This window comes from Eurosta solidaginis, chromosome 2 (genome assembly GCF_040869045.1).
Source record: "Eurosta solidaginis isolate ZX-2024a chromosome 2, ASM4086904v1, whole genome shotgun sequence".
Taxonomy (NCBI): domain Eukaryota; kingdom Metazoa; phylum Arthropoda; class Insecta; order Diptera; family Tephritidae; genus Eurosta; species Eurosta solidaginis.
This window is the reverse complement of record NC_090320.1, coordinates 115,634,612-115,660,260: the sequence shown is the minus strand read 5'-3', so window position 1 is coordinate 115,660,260 and position 25,649 is coordinate 115,634,612. Positions and strand designations below refer to the sequence as shown.

The 25,649-nt window shown below is 37.5% G+C and overlaps 2 protein-coding genes across 3 annotated transcripts in view; both read right to left on the bottom strand.

Annotated features, from left to right (window-relative positions):
• Nucleotides 1-25,649, bottom strand: part of LOC137240171 (uncharacterized) — a 1,093,642-nt gene that overhangs the window by 848,303 nt on the left and 219,690 nt on the right. The gene's annotated exons all lie outside the window — the stretch shown is intronic.
• LOC137239446 (uncharacterized) lies at nucleotides 18,959-20,314 on the bottom strand. Its single transcript, XM_067764756.1, has 2 exons — nucleotides 20,171-20,314; nucleotides 18,959-20,014 (listed from the first exon to the last, which is right to left on the bottom strand). The coding sequence occupies exons 1-2, from the start codon at nucleotides 20,312-20,314 to the stop codon at nucleotides 18,959-18,961; spliced, it is 1,200 nt and encodes a 399-aa protein (XP_067620857.1).

Sequence of the window (25,649 nt, the reverse complement as noted above, 5' to 3'; positions counted from 1 at the left end):
AACGGTTTTCGGGATCCGTCCGGGATCCTGTCGGGGTCATTTCGGGACTTTTTCGGGACTAATACAGGATAATTTGGGGACCCTTCGAGCATCATTTCTGGATGGATTTCGGTATCTGTACGGGAACCCATTAGGGTAATTTCGGGACTTTTTCGGGACTAATTCGGGATCAGTTTGGAACCCTTTAGGGGAAATTTTGTGACTTTTTCTGTATTATTTCTCGATCATTTGGGGACCCTTTCGGCATCATTTCTTGATGGTTAGGCTAATACGGCGGTGTCATATTGGGAACATTTTGGTATCATTTGGGGACCCTTCCGAGATCATTTCTGGATCCGTCCGGGATGCCGTAGGAGTAATTTCTAGATTTTTTGTTACCTTTGCAGGATAGTTTCTGTGTGGTTCGCTGGATAAATCTAGAATCGTGTTGTTGTCATTACGCGTTTCTTAGGACTATCCCGGGAACTGTTGGAGGCCCTTCGGGGGCATTTCTGGATGGTTTTCGGGAACCGTCCGCGATAGCGTCGGGGTCATTTCGTGGCTTTTTCTGGATAACTTCGGGATTATTTGGTGATCTTGTCAGATTATCAGCTCATTCCGTTCTTTTTTTTACTCAATTACAAAAATAAAATGCATTAGACAGACAAATTTTTTAAACAGATAGCTTGATAAGCAGGCCTATGAGGTATCTATGTATCTTTAATTCGTTTTGTAACATGCGTGATAATTTGTGAAATCAGTGATCAAAAGTGGAAGATTATATTCAGGCGTAACCATTTTTATCGCATGCTAGTTGTTTAATATACGTATGTAATTTCATTTAATGTTTGAAAAACCGCAAGAATTTTTAGCAAACTAGTCAACTAACAGCTAACTTGAATCAATCGAATTGCGAATACTCGCACAAAAGAAAATGCGAACATTTTTTTTTTTTAGTTTTAATGTAAGTATAAGGTTTTAAAGTATATTCAAAAACAAAAAAAAAAACAAAAGCTAAAAAAATTGTTTACACGAAAATTTAAGCAAACTAAGCAACAACATCTAGCTTCATCGTCAATTTGCGAATACTCGCACAAAAGAAAATGCGAAAATGTGCAGGTATACGCATGTTACGCGCTACCTTAAGAAGACCAACGGTGGCTTAACTAGTAGGCCACATATTGTTTCGTACCAACGAAACTAAGTATGATCGGACATAGTTAGCTTTGCCATTCAAATCGGCAACCGATATGTGCGCCCGGTAGCCGCTGAACACATACACCTACAATAATTTTTTTTGATATGTAATTATGTTAACTTAACGCACATCCGGAATCTTTGAAAGTCCTTTCCTCGAGACTTTGTGCTGCTGATTGTTGCTGATTTTGTTATTTGTATAGTTAGGTATTATGTTTTAAGATTTATTTATTACTATATACATTGTAACGAATATTAGCAGCACTAAGGGATACTATCATCTCAAAGCCGATGCTAAGCAGTGACTTGCTTGCACATCACTAATTCAATCATTATGTCTACACATATGTACATACACGTAGCGGAGAAGCAACCCACAACCACATACATAAATCTGAGATACTCCCGAAGGTATGCAATGGTTGTGCAAGTGTCGCTCACACATACGAACACAAGCAGATATCTTATCTGAGATGCTCCCAAAAGTATGCAATTATAATTGTGTTCACACATACACGCGCATATGAGAAGCTAAAAACGTAGTAATTTTATAGATGATGGCCAACTAGTAGATTATGGAATTGGAAGCGCCTAGAAGATGCGAACGAGAAATCACAGAGTATAAAAGCACCAACAGTAGAGGCGCGAGAATCAGTTGGATTTAAGACGCTATCTAGCGAGTAATAGCAGTATTATTTTGAAAATCAGTTGTAGTGTTATTGTAAAGAACTTTAATAAAGGCCATTTTGCATTATTGAATAGTGGAGTTATTTATTCAACTGTTTAGTGATTCGAACTTAGCAGAAGGTTGCAAATAAGAGGATTTGCAGTAAATTCGTTACAATATATATATATATATATATATATATATATATATATATATATGGGCGATTCTCCGCGAGCTCTTAGTTTTACTAACCCAAAATTTGGAAAAAAAATACTCGATTTTCAAATATTTTCAATCATTTTTCTACGAGTTTTTATAGCTAAAAAAACATTCCCAAAGTGAACGAGCTAAGCTGAAACACAATGCCCTAACGCCGCGAAATAAACGCGACGAACATCGCCTTGTCAAAAATAGAATCCCCATAATTACGTGAAGGTGAACACAATGAACACCAAGAGCGAAATTTACGCGACGTCATTTTGCGACGTTAGATTTATTTCTATCGTCGCCGCCGGGCGATGATGACAAACATCCCAAGGGTTGCTCCTGTTCATTTTTTGAAGTATAAAAAAGAAAATATAATATCCAAAAACATTTTTTTTTCTTTACATATAATTTTTAATTTAATTTCTTAACATTTTTGTTTCGTTTGGGGCACATTTTGGGCGTATTTTAGTAGTCAAGTGCTAAAGCAGAGAATTAAAAAAGTTTTAATTGTTTTCATCTTTATTTCAAAATAATGGCCTCTCTGAATAAACAGCGTCAAGTTCGCCCGGCATTGTGTTTTAAGTAGACGAAATGTCTGGGCGTAGTTTGAAATATGGCATCGCCCGACGCGGCGTATATCGTCGTCGCTCGGCATTGTGTTTCAAGCACTACAGCTATTAAGTTCTGTTCTTGATACTGAAATCTGCCACGGTTGTGACATTACACGCGTGCCACGGTTGTGACATTTTGACAATAAATTGCTCATTAAAAAAATCTAGTATGACTCGCAAGATTTTCCGTAAAATTTTAAGGTTATGTCAGAAAACTTTAAAGAAAAATGGTACAATGGACGGTACTTAACTTAAAACTACAAAGATTCAAGTGCCACGGTTGTGACACGATTTTTTGATACGTTCCAGTTCTTCAGTGTTTAAAAATGGATATTAAGTAGTTATTTTAAGACTGCAAACAATAACATGGAAATATGCGGGGACACTTGCTGATCAAAATTCACACTCACACAAAATTCACACGCCACAAACCAGTGTGCAATAAAGCAGTACCAACCTAACTATTTGAATAAAAATTTTTACTCAAAAACTCATGGACACTTTTCAAAATCAACTTACAAAGCGAAAACAGAAATATTATCATTAAAAACATTCAATATTTCAGATTAGGTGAAGTATTTAATATATTGCCAGTTTATTAATCCTGTAATTAAAGATTAAAAAAGTTACCACCTAAAATGTTATGAAAACTGTGGTTGTGGACATGCCACGGTTGTGACATTACTTCATAAAACTGATGACCAGTCAATAAAATTCAACACAAAACTTTAAAATAAACATAATTTTAACTCAATTACATAATTTTATTCATAGAAAATGCTTTAATATATTTCAAACTTCGAAAAGACACAAAACTGTAAGTTCGCGGAGAATCACCCATACATCTATATATTTAAGAAGTAAATAACGCTAAGTTCGGGTGTAACCGAACATTACATACTCAGCTGAGAGCTATGGAGACAAAATAAGGGAATCTAGGGTAACCCTGGAATGTGTTTGTATGACATGTGTACAAAATGGAAGGTATTAGAGAGTATTTTAAGAGGGAGTGGGCCATAGTTCTATAGGTGGACGCCATTTAGGGATATCGCCATAAAGGTGGACCAGGGCTGACTATAGAATTTGTTTGTACAATATGGGTATCAGATGAAAGATGTTAATGAGAATTTTAAAAGGCGTGGACTTAGTTTTATAGGTGGACGCCTCTTCGAGATATCGCCATAAAGGTGGACCAAGGGTGACTCTAGAATTTTTTTGTGCGATATGGGTATCAAACGAAAGGTGTTAATGAGTATTTTAAAAGGGAGTGGGCCTTAGTTCTATGGGTGGACGCCTTTTCGAGATATCGTCATAAAGGTGGACCAGGGGAGACTCTAGAATTTGTTTGTACGATATGGGTATCAAATGAAAGGTGTTAATGGATATTTTAAAAGGGAGTGGGCCTTAGTTCTATAGGTGGACGCCTTTTCGAGATATCGCCATAAAGGTGGACCAGGGGTGACTCTATAATGTGTTTGTACGATATGGGTATCAAACGAAAGGTGTTAATGAGTATTTTAAAAGGGCGTGGACCTTAGTTCTATAGGTGGACGCCTTTTCGAGATATCGCCATAAAGGTGGACCAGGGGCGACTCTAGTATTTGTTTGTTCGATATGGGTATCAAATGAAATGTGTTAATGAATATTTTAAAAGGGAGTTGGCCTTAGTTCTATAGATGGACGCCTTTTCGAGATATCGTTATAAAGGTGGACCAGGGGTGACTCTAGAATGCGTTTGTACAATATGGGTATCAAACGAAAGGTGATAATGAGTATTTTAGAAGGGAGTGGGTCTTAATTCTATAGGTGGACGTCTTTTCCAAATAACACCATAAATGTGGACCAGGGGTGACTCTATAATGTGTTTGTACGATATAGGTATCAAATTAAAGGTATGAATGGGGGTTTTAAAAGGGAGTGGTGGTAGTTGTATATGTGAAGGCGTTTTCGAGATATCAACCAAAATGTGGACCAGGGTGACCCAGAACATCATCTGTCGGGTACCGCTAATTTATTTATATATGTAATACCACGAACAGTATTCCTGCCATAATTCCAAGGGCTTTTGATTTCGCCCTGCAGAACTTTTTCATTTTCTTATACTTAATATGGTAGGTGTCACACCCATTTTACAAAGTTTTTTTCTAAAGTTATATTTTGCGTCAATAAACCAATCCAATTACCATGTTTCATCCCTTTTTTCGTATATGGTATAGAATTATGGCAGTTTTTTAATTTTTCGCAATTTTCTAAAACGAAAAAGTGGGCGTGGTCGGTTATTTTCTACACTAATACAAAGCGAGTTCAGATAAATACGTGAACTGAGGTTAGTAAAAATATATCGATTTTTGCTCAAGTTATCGTGTTAACGGCCGAGCGGAAGGACAGACGGTCGACTGTGTATAAAAACAGGGCGTGGCTTCAACCGATTCCGCTCTTTTTCACAGAAAACTGTTATCGTCCTAGAATCTAAGCCCCTACCAAATTTCACAAGGATTGGTAAATTTTTGTTCGACTTATGGCATTAAAAGTATCCTAGACAAATTCCATGAAAACGGGCGGAGCCACGCTCATTTTGAAACTTTCTTTTATTTTTGTATTTTGTTACACCATATCATTACTGGAGTTGAATGTTGACATAATTTACTTATATACTGTAAAGATATTAACTTTTCTTTTAAAATTTGAATTTAAAAAAAAATTTTTTTTTTAAAGTGGGCGTGGTCGTTCTCTGATTTTACTAATTTTTATTAGGCATACATATAGAAATAGGAGTAACGTTCCTGCCAAATTTCATCATGATATCTTCAACGACTGCCAAATTACAGCTTGCAAAACTTTTAAATTACCTTCTTTTAAAAGTGGGCGGTGCCACGCCCATTGTCCAAAATTTTACTAATTTTCTATTCTGCGTCAGAAGTTCAACTCACCTACCAAGTTTCATCGCTTTATCCGTCTTTGGTAATGGATTATCGCACCTTTTGTGTTTTTCGAAATTCGAGATGAGTGCCCAAGAACCTACATACCAAATTTCATCAAGATACCTCAAAATTTATTCAAGTTATCGTGTTAACGAACGGACGGGCGGAGATGGCTCAATCAAATTTTTTTTCGACACTGATGATTTTGATATATGGAAGTCTATATCTATCTCAATTCCTTTATACCTGTACAACCAACCGTTATCCAATCAAAGTTATTATACTCTGTTAGCTCTGCTCAACTGAATATAAAAATTAAATGATGTTCGTTCCTGTCCATGTTTTGGGGCCGACACGAGGCCAATTTTATTCGTTCTTTTTTCATATTAAAGAGATCAAATAGGGGAAGCTTTTAGGAAAAAATTTTTTTTTTTATTTCTAGGGTCTTGAGATGTAGGTCAAAACGTGGACCCGGATAACCCTACGATGTGTTTGTATAATATGGATATCAAATGAAAGCTGTTGATGAGTGCTTTAGTACATGATAATTTTTCGTACCCCTGGGTGACTAGGGTCTCGAGATATAGGCCAAAAAGATACCCCTAGAATGTGTTTATATAATATGGTTATCAAATGAAAACTGTTGATGAGTTCTTTAGCAGAGGGATATTTTCATACATCTGGGTGACTAGGGTCTCGAGATATTGCCCAAAACGTGGATCAGAATAACCTTAGGATGTGTTTTTACATTATAGATATCAAATGGAAGCTGTTAATGACTACTTCAATATGGGTATCAAAAGGAAGCTGTGCTGATGAGTGGTGACTTTTCCCTGGGTGACGAGTGTCTCGACATCATTTCATGTGTACAACATTTTTTTAATAAATATACGAACTTTTCGATTTGTGTCGTGCTGCCAAGTAGCAAATTTTTTTCGAAGGAGAGTAGACATAAACACCGAGGTTTGTACACTGTTTATAAGAGATGCTTCAGCACACATACACAAACGTATGTCATATTTCGTTGCTGGCTGAACATTTTTACTGCTTTGTATTTGTTATACAAACGACGCTTATGTTCCGTTAATTTGTATAGAGTTCAACTGTGAGCAGTATTCCCTAAAGTGGTAGATCTACCACCTTTTTTCATGAAATATAAGTTTTACCATTTCTACCACGCAAGCTTAAAAATAGGTGGTAGATTTTTAGAGAAGTTTTAATACCTTTCTAACGGTTTAAAAATTTTTGAAATCGGTTGATTAGTTTACGCGTGATATCAAAATATCAAAAAGTAACCAAGAGATAAATTTACTTAAATAAATTAAAAAAAAAAAGAAAAAAAAACACCCTTCTAGTTTTCAGATATGTTATATATATTAAATCTACCTTTCTAAAAAAAAAATTTTTTTTTAATCGCTTGGTCTTTAAAGTGTTTTCCCAGTTTGAAAAAAAAAAATTTAGAAAAAAATTAAAAATTTTTTTCTTTCAGTGTAATGTAGAATCTTTACAGTATATGTTTTCAAAGTGATTTTAATACCTTTCTAACGGTATAAAAATTTTTCAAATTGGTTGATTAATTTACGCGTGATATCCAAATATGAGAAAGTAACCAAGAGATGCATTTACTTAAAAAAATTTAAAAAAAAAACCCATTTTAATTTTCAGATATGTTATATATATTAAATAGACCTTTCTAAAATAAAATTTTATTTTTCAAAATCGCTTGATCTTTGAAGTGTTTTTTCAGTTTTAAATTTTATTTTAAAAAAAAATTTTTTTCAGTGTACTAAAAATTTTTACAGTGCATTATTTCAATACCTTTCTAATGGTATGAAGATCTTTGAAATCGGTAAAGCCATTCCGTAGTAATCACACTTTAAAAGTACCTATTATCGTCATTTTTCTAATATTTTCGGATATTTCGACACCTTGCCACGCCCACAATTTTTCGAAAATGCAATTTCTAAAAATGAGGTTGTATTTGGGTGGGTAAGATGTAACCCCATGCAAAATTTCATCAAATTCTGAGGGGGTCGGGTTCAAAATGTACGTTTTTTCAGCCTTTGATATGAAATTCATCATATATGAAAAAGTGGTTATTATTCATTATATACAGATATTTAAAATATACCCAAAATCTACCACTTTTTTCTCAAATATACCACTATTTTTTGGAAAATCTACCATTAATCAAAATTTTCAAGTCCGAACACTGGTAACGACACCGATTTCGAAAACATCTGGAATGACAAAAGTTCTTAAAGTATGTATGCTCATCGTATGGGACGAGTGTACTATGGCACGCAAGAAATCATTGCAAGCACTTCATAGAACTTTCAAAGATCTACGAGGAAGCCAAACAGTCTTTGGAGGTTCCATGATTTTATTGGCTGGAGATTTCAGGCAACATTACCTGTGATCCCAAAATCCACGGCTGCAGATGAAATCAATGCATGTTTAAAATCATAGTATTTCTGGAGACATGTAAACACGCTTACACTTACTACAAACGTACGTGTTCAACTACAAAACGATCGGTCAGCAGCTGAATTTTCACAGCCATTACTGAAAATCGGAAATGGCCAAATGTCTGTCGATCCAACAGGAATGATCACATTGCCTAACAATTTCTGAACTTTTGCACAGTCTAAAGAGGCATTGATACAGAGTGTATTTCAAACATAGTTCAACATTACAAAAAATATGATTGGCTCAGCGAAAGAGCAATTTTAGCTGGGAAAAATAAGGACGTCAATGATATAAATGCAGCTATTCTGGATCAAATACCTGGTGACATAGTTGCATATAAGTCAATGGACGCTATTACTGATTAAGATGATGTCGTAAATTATCCAATTGAATTCTTAAACTCACTCGATTTTCCAGGCCTACCACCTCATAATTTACGATTAAAAATTGGACAACCCATTATTATGCTGCGCAACAATAATGTGCCACGAATATGCAACGGTACCAGACTCGCTGTGAAGAAGCTAATGGGTAACGTTATAGAAGCAACAATTTTGAAAGGGAAGTACAAAGGAGAAGACGTTTTGATACCCAGAATTCCACTGATTCCGACGGATTTACCATTCGATTTCAAACGTTTGCAGTTCCCTATTCGCCTTGCCTTCGCTATGGCAATTAATAAGGCGCAAGGACAATCTCCAGAAATGTGCGGTATTAATTTAGAACACCCAATTTTTTCTCATGGACAATTGTATGTAGCTTGCTCACGAGTAGGCAAACCATCGTCATTATTCATTTACGCGAAAGACGGAAAACTCAAAAACGTTGTCTACCAAAAAGTGTTACAATAAAGTTCGAATGAAATTGTATCAAAGAATTTGCTTTGTTTCGTGTTAATTTTATTCTCTTTCAGCAAATCATTGAATTTATCGCCTAGCGAAGCGGGCGATGGTACGCTAGTATATTTTTCTTCGATTCAAAATTTTACTGCAACACAGGTCCGCCGTTAGGAGACTTTAAGAATTTTTCTCGAACTCGTTTTTTTGGTTTGTTTTTTTTTTTTGTTTTAGGTATTTGGGTCTATGTGGAGATCACAACCTCTTTAAGTACATTTCGCATTTACATATCTGTGGGGAAACCTATGCATGTGCTCTGTTTTGGTTTATCGTCGATTTCGTTTGCATATACATATAAATATATATAGATATAAATATGTATATATACCTACTTATATGTATATACGGCTGAAATCTTTGACTTTTGAACACTTTTAACCACTTTTCTACAACTTCAAAATTTAATCTCATTTAGAATTAAAATTTTAACCTTCTTTTTTATGTTTTAAATATTTCCTTTCTTTCTACTTTTCATGCACTTAAGAATAACTAACCAATTTTATGGCCGTACAAATACACATTTTAATTTTCCATATCTTTGTTATTAATTATGTCTATACATATTTATTTTTTTTTTAATTCTCACTTCTCTACGTATTTTAAAAAATTAGACAAAAAATTATTATTTTTTTATATTCGTTGTGGTTTCTGAGAACTTTCTGATTCTAATTTTCTAACTAACTTCTTCACTTCACTGTTATTATTGTATATAAATCATCCGTGTCAACCGTACCTCTTAATTTGTTGATTTTGGCTTATCCCTTTTCACCACTTTTTTCCCGTTCTCCGAATTTCCTATAGAAAAATTTCGAATCAAAGTCGTTAAGTCTTATACCAGGAGTAGGTAGACAAAAGCATCAAAAAATGTTTCGCTTTCACTTACCAGTGACTTCTTGCTAGAGGTGATCAGCTAATTCCTTATGGAGTCCAAGGTTAAAAGAAGGAATACTAGTCAACTCAGCTGTATTTATACCCTCTGATCTCGGAAATGCTTTACCACAAAACAGTTGATTTCCGGTAAATGAAAATTCAGTTGCGATATTCACAATTAATTTAACTTTACTCAGGGGTTTGCCAGATCGCGAACAAACAGTTACAAAACCCGAGAACTTGGCAGCTTTTGTTGTAAAGTTAGACGGATAAAGGCGATTATTGGCGAATGTCCTTTGCACTATATGTTCCTATCAGTTTATCCTGTAAATCTTCCAAGACGTAGTAGCTATTCCCCAGTTTTTCATGAACTCGTGCTTTTATAAAAAGTGGGCCTAATTTGGCATTAAAATTTCTTTCAAATCGACTTGGTGCAAAATTCCTTCGGGAAACTTCTTGCCCCACTTTGTATGCTACAGCTCGTGTACGCAGATTGTATTGTGTCACATTTCTTTCATAAGCCTTTGCTGCCTTTTCTTGCATATTGGCGCGCATTAAAATCCTTTGACCGGTTGGGGACAAAAGGCAACCCAAAAAGCGCATGAAATGGTGAACACCCTATCGACTGGTGCACCGAATTTCTCTATGAGCAACTTATGCTGCTAAGGTTTTCATCCCAAAGCGTTTGATCTTTGTGCAAGTATGCTCGAATTGCCGTGACTAATGAACGATTTACTCGTTCCGAAGCATTTGCCTGAGGGGAATATAATGCAGTATAAACATGCTTAATTCCTAGGGTAGTTAGAAATGCATTAAATTCATTTGCCTTGAACTGTGATAACTTCCGGTACGTCGAAGCTGTGGAAAATGTTTGTTAAAAGAAAGTCTTGTATGGGTTTGGAGAAAAAGTTTTTTAAAGGAAAAAGACAGTGATATTTTGAAAAATGATCAAGAACGATGAATAAGCCAGTATAGCCTTTTTTGCTGCTAGGATAGGGTCCTAAAATATCAACGTATAATTTTTGAAATGGGCGACATGATTCATACTTTTGTCCCATAGATGCTTTCAAAATAACATTAGGGGATTTCGTCATTTTACACAGTTCGCAATTACTTACATAATCCAGAATATCTTTGGTCAATCCCGGCCAGTAGAAGTTTCGTTTGATATATGTCAATGTTTAAAAAATCCCTCCATGAGCTGCTATCACAGAAACATGTGCTCTGGAAAGGGTATGGCCACGTAAATCTTTTGGGATCCAAAGTTTCCACGACCTGCTTTCCTGTTCCTGTTCTCCCATGGCGTGCTCAGTTCGATGATATACGAATCCATCAATGACTTTAATACCCGGAAGTTTATTTTGCTCCTTAGCCACTTTTTCTTTCAATTCTTCATAATCCGGGTCTGAAAAGTGTGCGGACGACAGGTCCACTTCCGGCCCAATATTTTCAATGTTACACACCTTGGAATACATTCTCGAAAGCGCGTCCGGCACAACATTCTCCTTCCTTCGGAGATAACTTACACTAAACTTATATGCTTGAAGTTTTAAGGCCCATCGAGCAAGCCTGCCACTTTAATTAGGCTGGCGCATTAACCATACCAGACTAGCATGATCCGTAACTATTTCGAACTCTTGCAGCTCCAAATAACAACGAAATTTGTTTATGGCCACAATTGCGACTAGACATTCGCGTTCGGTGACATTATAATTTCTTTGTGCGGAATTTAGTTTTTTTGACACAAACGCGATTGGCCTTTCCGCTCCATCTTCGGCTAGCTGTACTAAGTAACACTGCAAAACAAATTTTTTTGAAAAATCAGGATTTGATAGCACAGGCGCTGATGTTAGCAAGGCTTTTAGCTTATCGAAGGCAGTTTGAGCTTCTGCCGTCCAGACAAATTTCTTATTGGTTGAAAGAACCTGTGTTATGGGAAATGCTACATCTGCAAAGCATCCATCCAGCAGTCCCAAGAATCCTCTGACTTGTTTTAAATTTTTTGGAATAGGCCATGCCGAAATTGATAAAATTTTTCCTGGGTCAGTCGGTATCCCGCCGTTTCCGATGACAAATCCTAAATAATTTACTTCAGTTACGCAAAAATTACTTTTAGAAACGTTAAGCGTTAAATTAGCTTTTCTAAATTGATTAGCAATTCTAACTAGTACTTTGATATGGGTTTCAAAATCTTCGGACACTACGCAAAAATCATCTAGGTAACCAAAGACGCAGTGTTTTAAATCTGCAGGTATTATTTCGTCCATCAACCTGCACATTGTGGACGGCGCGTTGCATAAACCGAACGGCATTACCTTAAATTGATACAATGGCCTCCCTGGGATGGTGAAACCCGTGAATGCCTTAGATTTCTCAGTTAAGGCGATCTGCTAGTAAGCATCCTTAACGTACAATTTTGAAATAATGTTTGCCTTTGGCAATCGCGCAAAAATGCCTTGAATGTTATGAAGGGGGTACGCGTCTTTACTGGTGACCGCATTTAATCTTCTGGCATCTAAGCATAACCGTATTCTGCCTGGTTTTATCACAAGGTGCCTGGGGGAACTCCACGCGCTATTTGAAGGCTCGATTACACCTAGACTAAGCATCCTATCTATTTCTTCAATCATTAATTTTTCCACCGCGGGCGAAACGGAATAATGACGTTACTTAATAAGTTTTGCGTCACCAATGTCTATATCATGTTCCATCAAACTCGTACAACCAAGGCCTTGCGTTTCAAAATTAGGGAAAAGCGATTTAACAGTGTATAATTGTTATTTTTGAGTAGCGAAAGAGGGTATAACTTTTCTTCAGGCTTTTCCGATAGCGTATTTTGAAGGGTCACGGATGCGATAAACTCAGAAGCGAGTTCAAACACTCTCCAAAAGTCAGTTCCTAATATGAGCCGACTATCTAGTGAAGGAATAATATAAATTGAATTGGCTTAATTTCCTCTTTATACGAGCTTTCCGCATTTATGGTTCCTTCGACTTTATGGTTCTGCCGTTTTCACACTGGACGATATCTTTTGAAATTGGGGCAAACGCGATACTTCTTTGGCCAGTGAAGACCCCACGCAACTTATACTAGCGACCGTATCTAATAACCCAAGTTCTTCAAAATTTAAAAATTTTACTTTGGCATAGCAAAGGGAATTGCTTTGTCTACACAGTATTGCTGAATTTAGAACTTTTTTGTAATTCTAACCGCTTTCCAGAATCGGCGCATTCGAAAGGTGGAACGTTTCATCTTCTGGTTTTTGTTTAGCAGTTCAGGACAATTCGAAAAAATCCTCTCTCTAACCTTGTTATAGTTAGCCAACCGAACATGGTAGGGAACCAATGGATAAGGTTGATTCTTAAACCTTGGTCTATCGAATTTCAACACCTCCATGTCATCGCTTGAAGTAGTATCACCTGTTTGTGAACCTGATGAATAAAAATGTTTAAATCCCTCTCTCTTTGTGTTGGGTCGTTTGCAGAACTGTTGCTCTCATCCGATTAACTGTGCTGGGTGATACATGAGGTGCATCCTCTAAAGTTTTAAAGTTATTTACATAGGTTGCATTCGAATAGTGCTGAACGTAACCCTCTTGGAGTTTTCCTTCCGCCTTTTACACGAGTCACAGTTGGGCTTGTAAATATTTGCTACGCCGCATCCATAACACGTTCACTATGGCAGTCCTCCCATTGATGACCTTACTTAAGGCAATTCCAACACTTTGCTATGTTTATGGCCAGAATTTCATGTTCCATGTCCTGCTCCGCTTCTATGGAGTTGTGTTCCACTGTGGATAGTTGTCTTCGGTTCGAATAGTTGGTGGAAGTATACCTCGTAGTAGGAGGTAGTCGACGAAAATTTTCATCCGCAATGAGATTTTCTCGCATTTGAACTAACTTACGTAGCCGAGCTAATGACCTGATAGGGATGCATAAAAGTTGATGACGAATGTCGGCCCGTAAGGTTCTAGTTATTATTTCTATGAGTTATTCTTCGGAAATATGGTGTGCCATTTTATCCACTTTCTCCAAAATAGCATGGTAAAACGACTCAAACGATTCGGAAACGTCCTGTTTACGATTTCGAATCTATCTCTTCGCGTATGTCATAATCTGACCTATAATCCTTAAAGTTACGCCGTAGCGCGTTGCAAAAATCTTCCCAATCAATAAATCTAACAAGTATATCATACCGCCAATAAAAATCTCGAGCTTTATCCACTAACAATACGGGCAAATTCCTACATACTGCTTGAAAGTCCCCATTAGGACATTCTATTGCTAGTGAACTGACCCTGTATAAAAACTCTTCTACCTTTAGCCCAGATGACAATCCATCAAAATGCACTTGCCAATTTTTGATTAGCATAGTTATTTTTTCAGAACTCAGGGTGTTGACATTTTGAGCTGGACGGTTATTTCCTGGTACATGGTTATCTACTATTGGCGTGGCTACGCCAAACCTGACTGGGCCGAAGTCGGCAGACCACTAAGATTTAAATTGGACATTACACGGCTAACGGTGTCGTTAATCATTTCTTCTATATGGTGATAACTAATGTTTTGTTGGTTACGTCTGTTATTGCGTGACGTTCTCCAGTTCCCCTAGGAGTATTAACAATATTTCTTAGTGGTGAATTAAACTGCAGCAAGGGCATCGAATTATTTCTTTGGTTTTGGAGATCAAACTAGGTGTTGTCGTTTACCCGAAGTTGGGTATTTTCAGCTGTTGCTCCTTCCTTCTGTAATCGTTTGTTGTATCGAGTATTATACCCTGAGTGCGTGTTGGCGACAGGGTGGCCTTTATTTGAACGATTTGGTCGATGTTTGGAATTTTCGTTTGCACGGTGTTCCATACTGAATGTCTGTAAGTCGCGTTTGGCCAGTTGTTGGCGACAGATGGGACAATCCTGTGAGTCACTAAGCCAAATGCTCTATACAATGCTTATGGAACACATGATGACATGTAGTAATCCAGCAATCCGCCCCGTTCGGCATATCCTGTAGGCAAACGGCACAGGAACAAGAAAATGCTTCAGCTGTTAACGCTGTTCACTACTATGAACCATAACCATACTTTTGCTATATTTATTTATGTGGATAAAAAAATGGGTTTTTGTGTATTCTCAGTTTAATGTTCTACTAAAATAGTAATAGGTGTGTGTTATTTTTGATTTATCAATATAATTATTATTTCCTTTCGAGGTAATGGGTTTTCGGATCGTTTATCTTTTGACTTTCAAATAAGAGCACTACCGCCTTCTGATCGATTCGACATAAGTGTCTTCGAATCGGACAAGATTAGCACTGTGCACCAATACTTGTTTTCCATAAATGAAGAGCTCTAACGTTGAATATATTTAATATTTTACTACAATTATTATTATTGAATTGCTTATAATCAAGGAGGTTGGGAACTAAAGTCTGACATGCTTAAATCTCAATTTCCACACCCTGGTATTCGCAAGGAAATCTAATAAAACTATGTAGACCCACAGTTGTCCTTTGGACTGAATGCCTATGTAACAATTCCGGAAGGTCACTTTAGTGTATATCGGTCATTTAGAGAATAAGTGATTTAACTGTCGGCGCTTGAATCAGCTATTTGAAATTGTTGAGCAGACGGTCATACTCCAGGGATGAATTGCCTAAGCCAAACTTCTGAATGCCCTTTCTTTCTTACTGACAACGCGATTGTTAATTCACGAATCCTGCATACGTTTTGTTTGTAAATAATGACAAAAGGTCACCATTATTAACAGCGTAGAACATACAAATAACACTTAGTTATCCATTCTACGATATAGGAGCATACCTGATGAGTATAAGATACAACATGTGCTGGCGTGCTTTGGAATTTATAATCAATTAAATTTATCTTAACCCACTACGACATTGTCCCACGTTGGGTGCCATTTATTTGTAATGAGTTGTTTCTCTCTCGTTACCGAGCGAGGTGTTGTGAAAGTTCACGTCCGGCACGACTCTTTTACAAAATTAGCAATCAGTCGGCTTTGGGGGATTCTTGACATTCTTTCTACCAACAACTATTACAAATATTTATTATGAGGGTCCCTAAATTACCCCTTTGTTAGGAATAAAACCAAGAAAAAAAACGAGTAACTACAAAATTCAAGTCAAGAGCAAGCAAAATATACAGCATTGTCATTTGAACGTCGGAAAAAGAGAGTATCTCCGGACGTGGAGGAGATACAAGGTGCGAAATCTTAACCCTACCTACCTTTGAATTTTAGGGGCACCGTCTTTTACCCAAAAATCCCTAGCGCAACTCTATGATCCGGCTTACCACTTTACCTCAGGAAATAACGTAAGCGTTTACAATTCCATAGTAAGTTCCTTTAATACATTTAAAAAGCAAAATTTACTTAACTCTAAGTACATCAAATGTGAAAACTTGCATTTCTTAAACCCGTTACAAAGGTTAAACTACTTTACTTATAATAAATATTAAGCTTACATATATTATTTCATAAGGCCTAACAATAATTTTTTATCATTATTATTGTTATGATACATTTTTTCTTAATTGACAAAATTTTTTAAATTAGAATAGAAGTGTCCATTATGTCGAATTGAGGCCTGCCTCAATTCTAGGCCCCTCAGTCCCTCATCCAACGACCCTTCCGAGCCGCTTACTCCAGGCCACTTTCTCGTAGGTGGACATCTTCTAGCCTCACCTGAACTCGATTGCATTGAAAACCCTGCCTCAATTGTAAGCCGATGGCAGAAGATGAAAGCCCTCCATCAAACATTCTGCAAAAGATGGAAATCGGAATATCTCACCGAGATCCAGAAACGGTACAAGTGGAAACATCCACAATCCAACTTAAAACCAGGGGACCTAGTCGTCATAAAGGAGGTTAACCTCCAACCAAACGAGTGGAGAATGGGGAGAATCGCCAACACACACCCAGGTTCCAATAACCGTGTACGTGTTGTTGACGTCCACACAATGAAAGGACAAATTACGAGACCACTCGCGAAATTGGTACTACTTCCGCACCACGGCAAAGAAAATGAACTTTAATAGTATACGTTCCTCTATCCCAAATAACCCAGCTCTCGTTCACCCCGAACGAGGCCAACACATCGATATCCCAGCTCCCGTTCCCCCGAACGAGGCCACAGAACACAACTGAATCGAAAATTACCCTGATACGCGCATTATCTGTTGTATTTTGAGAAAGCCCGGAATAAGTTTCAACCAGGTATCAATCGTCAATTGATTCATCTTTACATCACACTGCCCATCGTTTCATATTTAAATAGTTAATTAATAAACAAAAAAAAAAATCATAGTCGAACATTTCCTTAGTCAAAATTGGTGAATAATTCAACGAGAAATTACTCAATGCCGATAAATAAAAGTATTGATTTACTTTCATTAAATCAGTTAATTACTCATCAAACTCGGGAAAAGTAAACTAAATCATCACAAATAAAATTACATATGTTTTAAAACCGATCTATGAAGGAAAGGATTAAAAAATATATGAGGATTTGGGTCTTATCAAATCTTTAGTAATCTTTACTATGGTAGCGCTTCGCCTGCCACATCCTGGGTTCACGCCCCATGCTAAGCAACATCAACATTTTAGAAACAAGTTTGTTCAATTAGAAGAAAATTTTTCTAAGCGGGGTCGCCCCTCGGCAGTGTTTGGCAAGCAATACGAGTGTATTTCTGCCATGGAAAGCTCTCAGTGAAAACTCATTCTCCTTGCAGATGCCGTTCGAAGTCGGCACAAAACAAGGAGGTCCTGCCCCTACCAATTTGTAGGAAAATTAAAAAAGGAGCACGAACATGTATGCATTGTTTTATTTCGATTTAATAAGTCTCATTTTCTGTAAACTAAGTAATAATATAAACTAATTAATCACCAAACCGAACTTTTCGAAACTCAAAAAATAATAATCTAATTACAAAATAATCAACACCGTTTATTAGAAGTGCTTATTTCGCCGAATAAGTTACTCAGTAAATTAACCAGAAAACCAGCCAATCAGCGGTTTATATTTTTGGGTAAATGCTTTAACCTATGGAAGTGGCATATTAGTAAAGGGACGCCCGACACTCGAACGACATCAGAGTATCAAACACCACAAGTTTGTCCGCATTGTTCCAGAGTCTCGCCTGCATTACAAGCTCATAAGAACCATATCAAATATATGCATTCTCTACAAAGAAAACATATATGCAAATTGTACAACAAAGCTTTTAAACAGCTCACCGATTTTAAAGAGCATATGGCTACACATACTGGAGAGGTGTTGTATACCTTTAGTTTCTGTCCACAAACATTTAAATCAAATGCACATATGTATTCACATCGTAAAAAGAAACATTCAAGAGAGTGGGCGGAATTATGCGATTTAAAAAAAAGTTCGGCAATATCTGCGAAAGAGGCTTTATCTTTTGAACAACAAAGAAACTAATGTAAAGTTGCTCTGATTATTTTTTACGAATATAGGCGTAGGAAATTATCTAATATAAATATCAAATTGATTTGTAAAATACCTTATCTTATCCAAATGAACCGTCCATTGAATAAATAGTCGTTGTAGTATGTAGACTCCTTAGCTCAAATTTCGCTGCGCCATGCTGCCATACGCCACCACCAATAGAGTCGCTGTTAGCCGAATTATTAACTGCTTTTCCAAAATTTTATTGTCCCTCTTAAGACCATACAAAATATATCCAAAAAATGTGCTAACGTATAGGTTTATAAGGGTGTATCGACAACTTAAAGTTCGTCAATGAAAATTTTCGTATAAGCTCTTTGAAACCTGCATTATTGTATGCAAACTTTCATGTTGTCAGCGCAATATTTCTTCCCCAATTGTGAAAAGTAACCTCATCAGAAAATTCTCATCAAAATAAACTACCTAGTATGCCAGAAATATTCAACAGCGCTTGTGGCAATTCGATGCGAAAATCATGAGCGCACAAGACATAATGCAGCCTTGCAGTTATTTGGCGTGTTAATACCGAAAAGCATCAGTCAAACACCTGCTAAAGATTATGACGAACCAGCGGCAAATGAGAAAAAGGCATATACGATGAAATTATACGTAAATCACCAACAGCTGGTGATTATATGCTCGATTATTGTTCAACAACTCAGCGCCATTGAGCGCCAGAATTTAAACGTTTTCCCCATTCAATAAGACTATGTATTATTATTGTATGTCTATTAAACAAACTCATAATACTACTATAATTAACTCGCGAGTAATTTGGCACATCGGTTGTTCCACTCAGGAGGTAAGGCTTCAATGGTAATCCACATTTACTTGCAAAATAATATGATTGTCCTAAACCATCTTGTGCTTCATTACTCACTGGAAGTTTAACTTTATACGTTTCAATCATATTTCTGATTATTGATTTTTCATATATTTCGTCGAAAGCACCCGCTTGGGTTTTTTCAATATCAGTATAAAGGAAATTATTGCTACTATCTACAATGGAGGTGAAAATGAGTGGATGCTTGTTGATATAGTCCATTTGTTCCTCCGCATGTGACGTTGAATGGAACTTGATTTCTTGGATTGCCAGATGTCCAGCACAATTTGGCATACAGTGTTTTCGTTGGAATTCGTTAGCCACATTTTGCCATTGTTCATCAGTCTTTGGTAGTGATACAAATAGGTCCTTGAGTAATTCGTATATGTTGAGGTATATATTGGCTATCATTTTTAGTATCACAGGTTTCGAGGCACGGAAGCAATAGTTACGACATGAATGTACTTCACCCGTTGCCAAATACTGTAATGTTATTGCGATTCTCTCCTCGGCGCTAAACGATTTCTTTTTTCTATGTGGTTCATAGGAACTTATAACCGGCGATAAATTAGATATCAAAAATCGAAATTGTTTTTCATTTATATCGAAGAAACAATTAAAATGATATATCTCAATGCTACGAAATTGTATCTCTTGACGCATGTTTTCTTTGCTCAGAAACTCAGTTTGGTTCTTTTTCAACCATTCTCTTGTCCATTCAAGACGTCGTTTGCTATTTAATATGCCAGCCAAATCCAGTGCTGACATTTTCGGCAATTGTCGTACTAGCGCCGCTGCAGTAGTGGTGCGGTTAGTTTGAGCTGAGTTGACTACTCCCTCACCTCCGCCACTGACAACTTTATTATCCCGTTTTTGTTGTTGTCCTTGTTGCTGCAGTTGTTGTTGCTGCAACATGGTATAACATTCGCCAAAAGCTTTGGGAACTGCAGTTGCAGAAGCTACAGGCTTTGGGCGTATGTAAATCTTTGCTGTTTCATTATCGTCCGCACGATTGCTCACTTTGTCGTCCTCTTTAACTCCTGTTACAATGGCTATACTACTACCAGCACAAGCACTATCAGGGAGAGCAGAGTTGGGCGTAATCATGCGACATTTGCCATTTCCATAGCCATTTGTGAAACCCTCGCGTTCACGTAAAACACCATTAGTTTTGATTTTCAATTTATCCATATTTTAAAAAACTTGTGGTGCTCCTGCCAGCTTTTTTTTTTGTTCAATATTTTTTGAAGGTGCTGATGTGCTGGCGAACTTTTCACAGCACCCGAGCCCAAAATAGGAAAATGGATTTTCGGTTTTTTTGTCAAGTTAGTAGCACACCTTCCAATTGAATAGTACGTAAAGATATTGGAAATATAAACAGAAATATAAGGTTAATATGGTTCCACTATATTTTTTGAAAACGTCTACGTTATTGTGTTTAGGTGCGGTCAGCCATCTTCTGCAGTACAATTCAAGAAAATTGATTTTTATTCGATTTTTTCCCTCAACCTGACTTTTTTTGAAATGTCGAGCTACCGAACAACGAGCAACACACAAGGCGACCACTAACAACAATATACGCACTAAAAAATGGCAGCGGCCAATGCAAACATATAAACGCCGTCGGCTTATCTTCGATACTTGCTAATGTAGTTGTTGCTATTTTGTTGGTGATTCTATATATGGCCGATTATGATGCACTTTGCATGTAGCAAAATGAAATTATTCCACAATATATTGAGCTTAATTGAATCACTATTTTATTATACCAATTTCACCGGACATTGTTCTTGTACAACTTTTGTTAATACAACTTATGAAAGGGTAGGCAAGGATTTATTACATCTAATATGGCGGATTTTTGCACACATCTGTTAGACAAAGTCCTATTAGAATTCATGACCAACACGATTTCGTTTTCGAATTTCTTGTTTTCGTGTGAACAGCTCATAGCGGAATTACCCATTAATAGATCTTTATGCACATGCTTCAAGTTGTATTTGATTTATCGGTCTAAAGCGTGCCAAATCGGCATCGAACACAGGGCCACCTTCGCCAAGTTACCAATGTTCATTTAATTTGCAATTAAGTGCACCGCCGGTAGTAACATATGACGTATTTTAAGGTAACATGACTGTTCATTGAAATATTTTAACCTGAAAATGCAAAAGCAAAAGTGATTAATGAAAAGAAAGAAATAAGGTTAAATTTTGCAAATTTTACTATCGGAACATTATCTATACTCACGGCATGTCGTAAATGAATGACGTTTCCTCATTCAGGAAATGAAAAAGCGTAGCAAACGTCAGAGAAGTCTACACTACATTCCTGACAGAAAGTGCACTGCATTATCGACGTTAAATCTTTCGGACACCAAACCCATTACGCACGACGACATTTCAATACTACTCATCATTATATCGAATGAAGAGTTAAAATTCAAAGAAAACCATTATCACAAACTACAGCATTATCAACAGTACTCCTTGATAATGCTGGTGAATAGTTAAAACAAACTGTTGTAATAGGTTTTCAGCTAAGTTTCAAACCAGTATTTTATTTTGTGGTGGCAGGTTACTTGTTGTGAAAATGAAGTTCACCACAAATCTAAAATAAATTTCAGATATATGTCGGCGACATCTACCGACATAAATCGATACAGAAAATGCACTAAAGGCGCTAAAGCACCAGCCACATTGCATGGATGCGTGCTAAATCCATTTTTTCTTCGTTTCTGTGCGCGCATAAGTATTTACTTATGACCTTTAATTTTTATTTCAATTAAATTTTATTTCAATAAAATGTTTTTTTTTCTCTTGCGAAAATATATGAGAGATAATTTTTTTTTTTTGGTTTACGCCACCCAAACAACATTCCGCCAACCTCAATTTGGGCATGATCAATGATACCAATATTCTTTCAGATCATGATCCGTTACCAAACCTTATTGGCCATGTCAGAGGGAGGCGCAAAGCGTTTCGACGTTGCTTGCCAGCTCTGCGGCAGGGATCATAGCCTTAGGATCTGTGCCGAATATCGAAAAAAATCCCCAGAACAGAGGTTGCGGGCAGTACTTCTGCATAAGTACTGTCCAAACTGTCTGTCGCCCTTCCACCGCGTGGACAAATGTAACAGCAAGTATCGCTGCAAGAGGTGCCAAGAGAAGCACCACACCACGCTTCATTTAGATGAGCGTCGACCGGTATGCGACGAGACGACCACAAACGGCGAAGACAACACGTCCGACGACCTCTCGGGACCGGCTAAATCCTGGGCTCAGCAGGTGGAAGAAGAAGAGATGGAAGAAGAAAGAGCGACAGCGGAAAAAGAGCATGCGAAAGCGGAAATGAGACAGTCAACGAGCAGGAATGGGATGCGCAAACTCAACTAAATCGTCCAAACTCGCAAGGCAGCAACGGCGAAAGAAATCAATGCCACTTCTGATGCCCTAGATACAAAGGCACTATCGCGTGGTACACCAGAAGGCTTCCGAATCGGCCGGCTGCTCCCAAACAATCCAGCGCCAATCATGCGGCCTTTCGTGCCCATTGCGCCGACGGCCATCGTACGCGTCGAATAGCGTGGGCACCTACATCCGGTTCGTGCCATTATTGATCCCTGCGCCGCCAGCAACATCGTCGATGCAGAGCTGGTACGCGGTTTGCAGTTGGAGCGCCAAGGACCAGGGCAATGCACCCTTATTCTTCGCGGCAAGTTCGGGTCAACGACTCATGTCACTACCCAAGCCATCGTGGTCAACGGCCACTATCGGTTGAGTCCGCCATCCAATGTGGATCCAAAGATTGCCGTTCCATTTGAATTCATGCGGCTTGCAGATCCTCAGTTCTACCGCTCATCGCCAGTTCGGCTTACACTCGGCGCTGATCTATACGCCGAACTGATGGTGAGTGGAACGCCAGCAACAACAGTTGGGCGTCTCCTGACCCAACCGACCGTATTCGGGCTGGTAGTCTCAGGAGCCTGCCAAAAATAGGAGCGTTTCATAAAAACTAAGTAATTACTGCACGGAATCAGAAACCACGTACGTATATTTAATACAATATACAGGACAACGAGAGAGACACGAAGTCCATCGTGCAACGTGCAGTGCTTGCAGTCCGCATCTGCACATCGACATAACGCCTTACCGGACGTGCGATCACGTGGCATTCCCTTTTCTTCATATTTTTTCTTTCTTTCTTTGTTGCTTACGGCAGGGGGCCGGTATGTTTAGGCCAAAGGCCTAAATATATCTTCCCCCCCCCCCCCCCCCCCCCTCGTAACATTTCCTTCGTTACTACCACCTACATATGCTTGCCATCACTATACACACAGGCATGCGTGAGTGGTAGTACGTATGTATCCTAGATTTTTACCGCTGTGAGCCCGCGGTACAGCAACTTTGTTGCCGGGAAACCCAACGAAGGAGCTGTATCGTGGGTTCATCGGCTCATCTGGCAAAGAGGCTCGATCTCTTTGAATCCAGCAGCCAGCGAAGGTACACGTTATCCCACGTTCACGTAAGTGTAAATTTAATACAAATATATTTAATATTTTAACTTTCCACAACATTTGTTAAAATCTTCCTTAGCACTTGTTGTATTTATATACATTCAATAAAAACACACTGTAATTTCCTTTTTTTATTAACACGAAACCTTTTGGTGTCCTTATTTTCTTCCCTCTTTTTCGCCTTAATCAATCTTTTAAAAAAAAGTGATAACTACAACAAGATTCGAGGAAGACACAACACCAACATCAACAACACCGACATCCACAAAACAAAATGAGATTCTATTACTCCGGATCAACGTAACCAATAAAGGTACGTGGTTGAAAATATTCCGCGCTAGGTAGGGTTTTCTTTTGCCTTTTTAATAAAAATTTCAAATAAAACAATACATTTTTGTAAAGTGTTGATTTATATTAAACCGCGCAAGTGATTTCGTGAAGTGAAAAATGTATATGTCGTGGAAAAAAGGCGCTTAACGCAGTTATTTAGAGTTTGTGCATCACGCCTTGTAACTATCTGGAACAATCCCCCACCCGCGGTAAGATTGTCCGGACACAGCTCAAGGTAGCACAACACTGCTCTAAAAGGTTAACATAACCTCAAACACCGCCTTGCGCCACTTTTCTACTTTCACATTTGCAGGATTTATCTGAAAAAATTCATTTAATCCACAGCACAAAAATTCGATTTGTTAAGGTTACTTATTCAGAAACCTGTAAATTTAATTTAGGCGGACATTTAATTAAATAAAGTTTTTTCTCACATACAAATCACTTGCACTTGTTACACGGGCAATACGTTTGCAATTTAGTTGGTGCTATAACACAAAGTGCACTTAGTTTCATACACACATATTGTTGCTGTTGTTTGGGTGGCCAATTATTGGGGCTAATGCCTACAATCAAGTTCAGCAAAAATTGCAACAACCACATACGACTACGTTAAGCGCCGTCAGCTTTACGCCAACTTTGTGCCAACACAAACAAATGGCGCCATTAACTCAAAACAAATAGAATCGCCGGCTACCATTACAGAAACACCAGTTGTTGTAAGTAGTGCGCCAAGCTTTACCAAAGTCGACAGGCTGTTAATGTGCCAACTACACCACATATCGATATCAACGCGATACAATTTGATGCAACACAACAATTAAAGAAATTGAAAGCAGGGAAATCTGGCCCGAATCCTATAGTTGAAGAAGCTATTAAAGTTGCATGAGCATCATCTGCATTGCACGATCCTATTACATTTAACACGTTTAAAAAACGATGACTTACCATTGATACCCTTCAAGTGGTTGTAGTCGCTGCAGTAGTAGTAGTGATAGGTTCTCTTAAATAAATTTTATTACAAATGTTTGAACAACGGAAATTAATCAGCACATAATCTGCAACAAACTCAATATATGCGCCTATATCTTCATCTTGATTTGTCCAAGTAATATTAGTGATTTATGCTTTGGATCCCTTTCATCGTCTCCAACTTTAGCTTCCATACAAATCGTACAACTTTCCTGCTTACTAGCTGTGCAACCAACCAATTTATCCTGTAGTAAAGCACATAATTTTTCACCTGCACGCATACGGGGACCAGGATCATCCATTTTTACCTTTGATGTGAAGCGCATTGCTTCGCACCGGTATTGAAACAATGCAATTTTCGCCATTAGCTGGCATATATATATCAATGTTGTATTCTTCCAGAATTTGAATGCGTAAAAATGACATCTTTTCAGCTTCGCCATGTACCAACATAGCATTTGTTGGTTCACAATTTTGCATTAATTGAATGAGGCCTTCCGCATTGCTAATGAATCAGATGAATACTGCCGGCAATATGGTTTACCCAATTTTCATTTTTTTTTTTCATTTATTTATTTGAGTTTTTGAACAAGTAAGACATAGTCTTTTAGATAGTACATCAATCGTATCACATTATCAAAAATAAAAGTAGAGTAATATAATATAATATAATATAATATAATCTAATATAATATAACGCAAATACAAGAAT

Excerpts from the sequence above, each read along its gene's own strand:
- LOC137239446 (XM_067764756.1), bottom strand. The coding sequence starts at position 20,314 with ATGGATAAATTGAAAATCAAAACTAATGGTGTTTTACGTGAACGCGAG. Across the intron at positions 20,015-20,170 it reads CTGGTAGTAGTATAGCCATT|CAACAAGGACAACAACAAAA; the intron begins GTAACAGGAGTT and ends CAACAACTGCAG.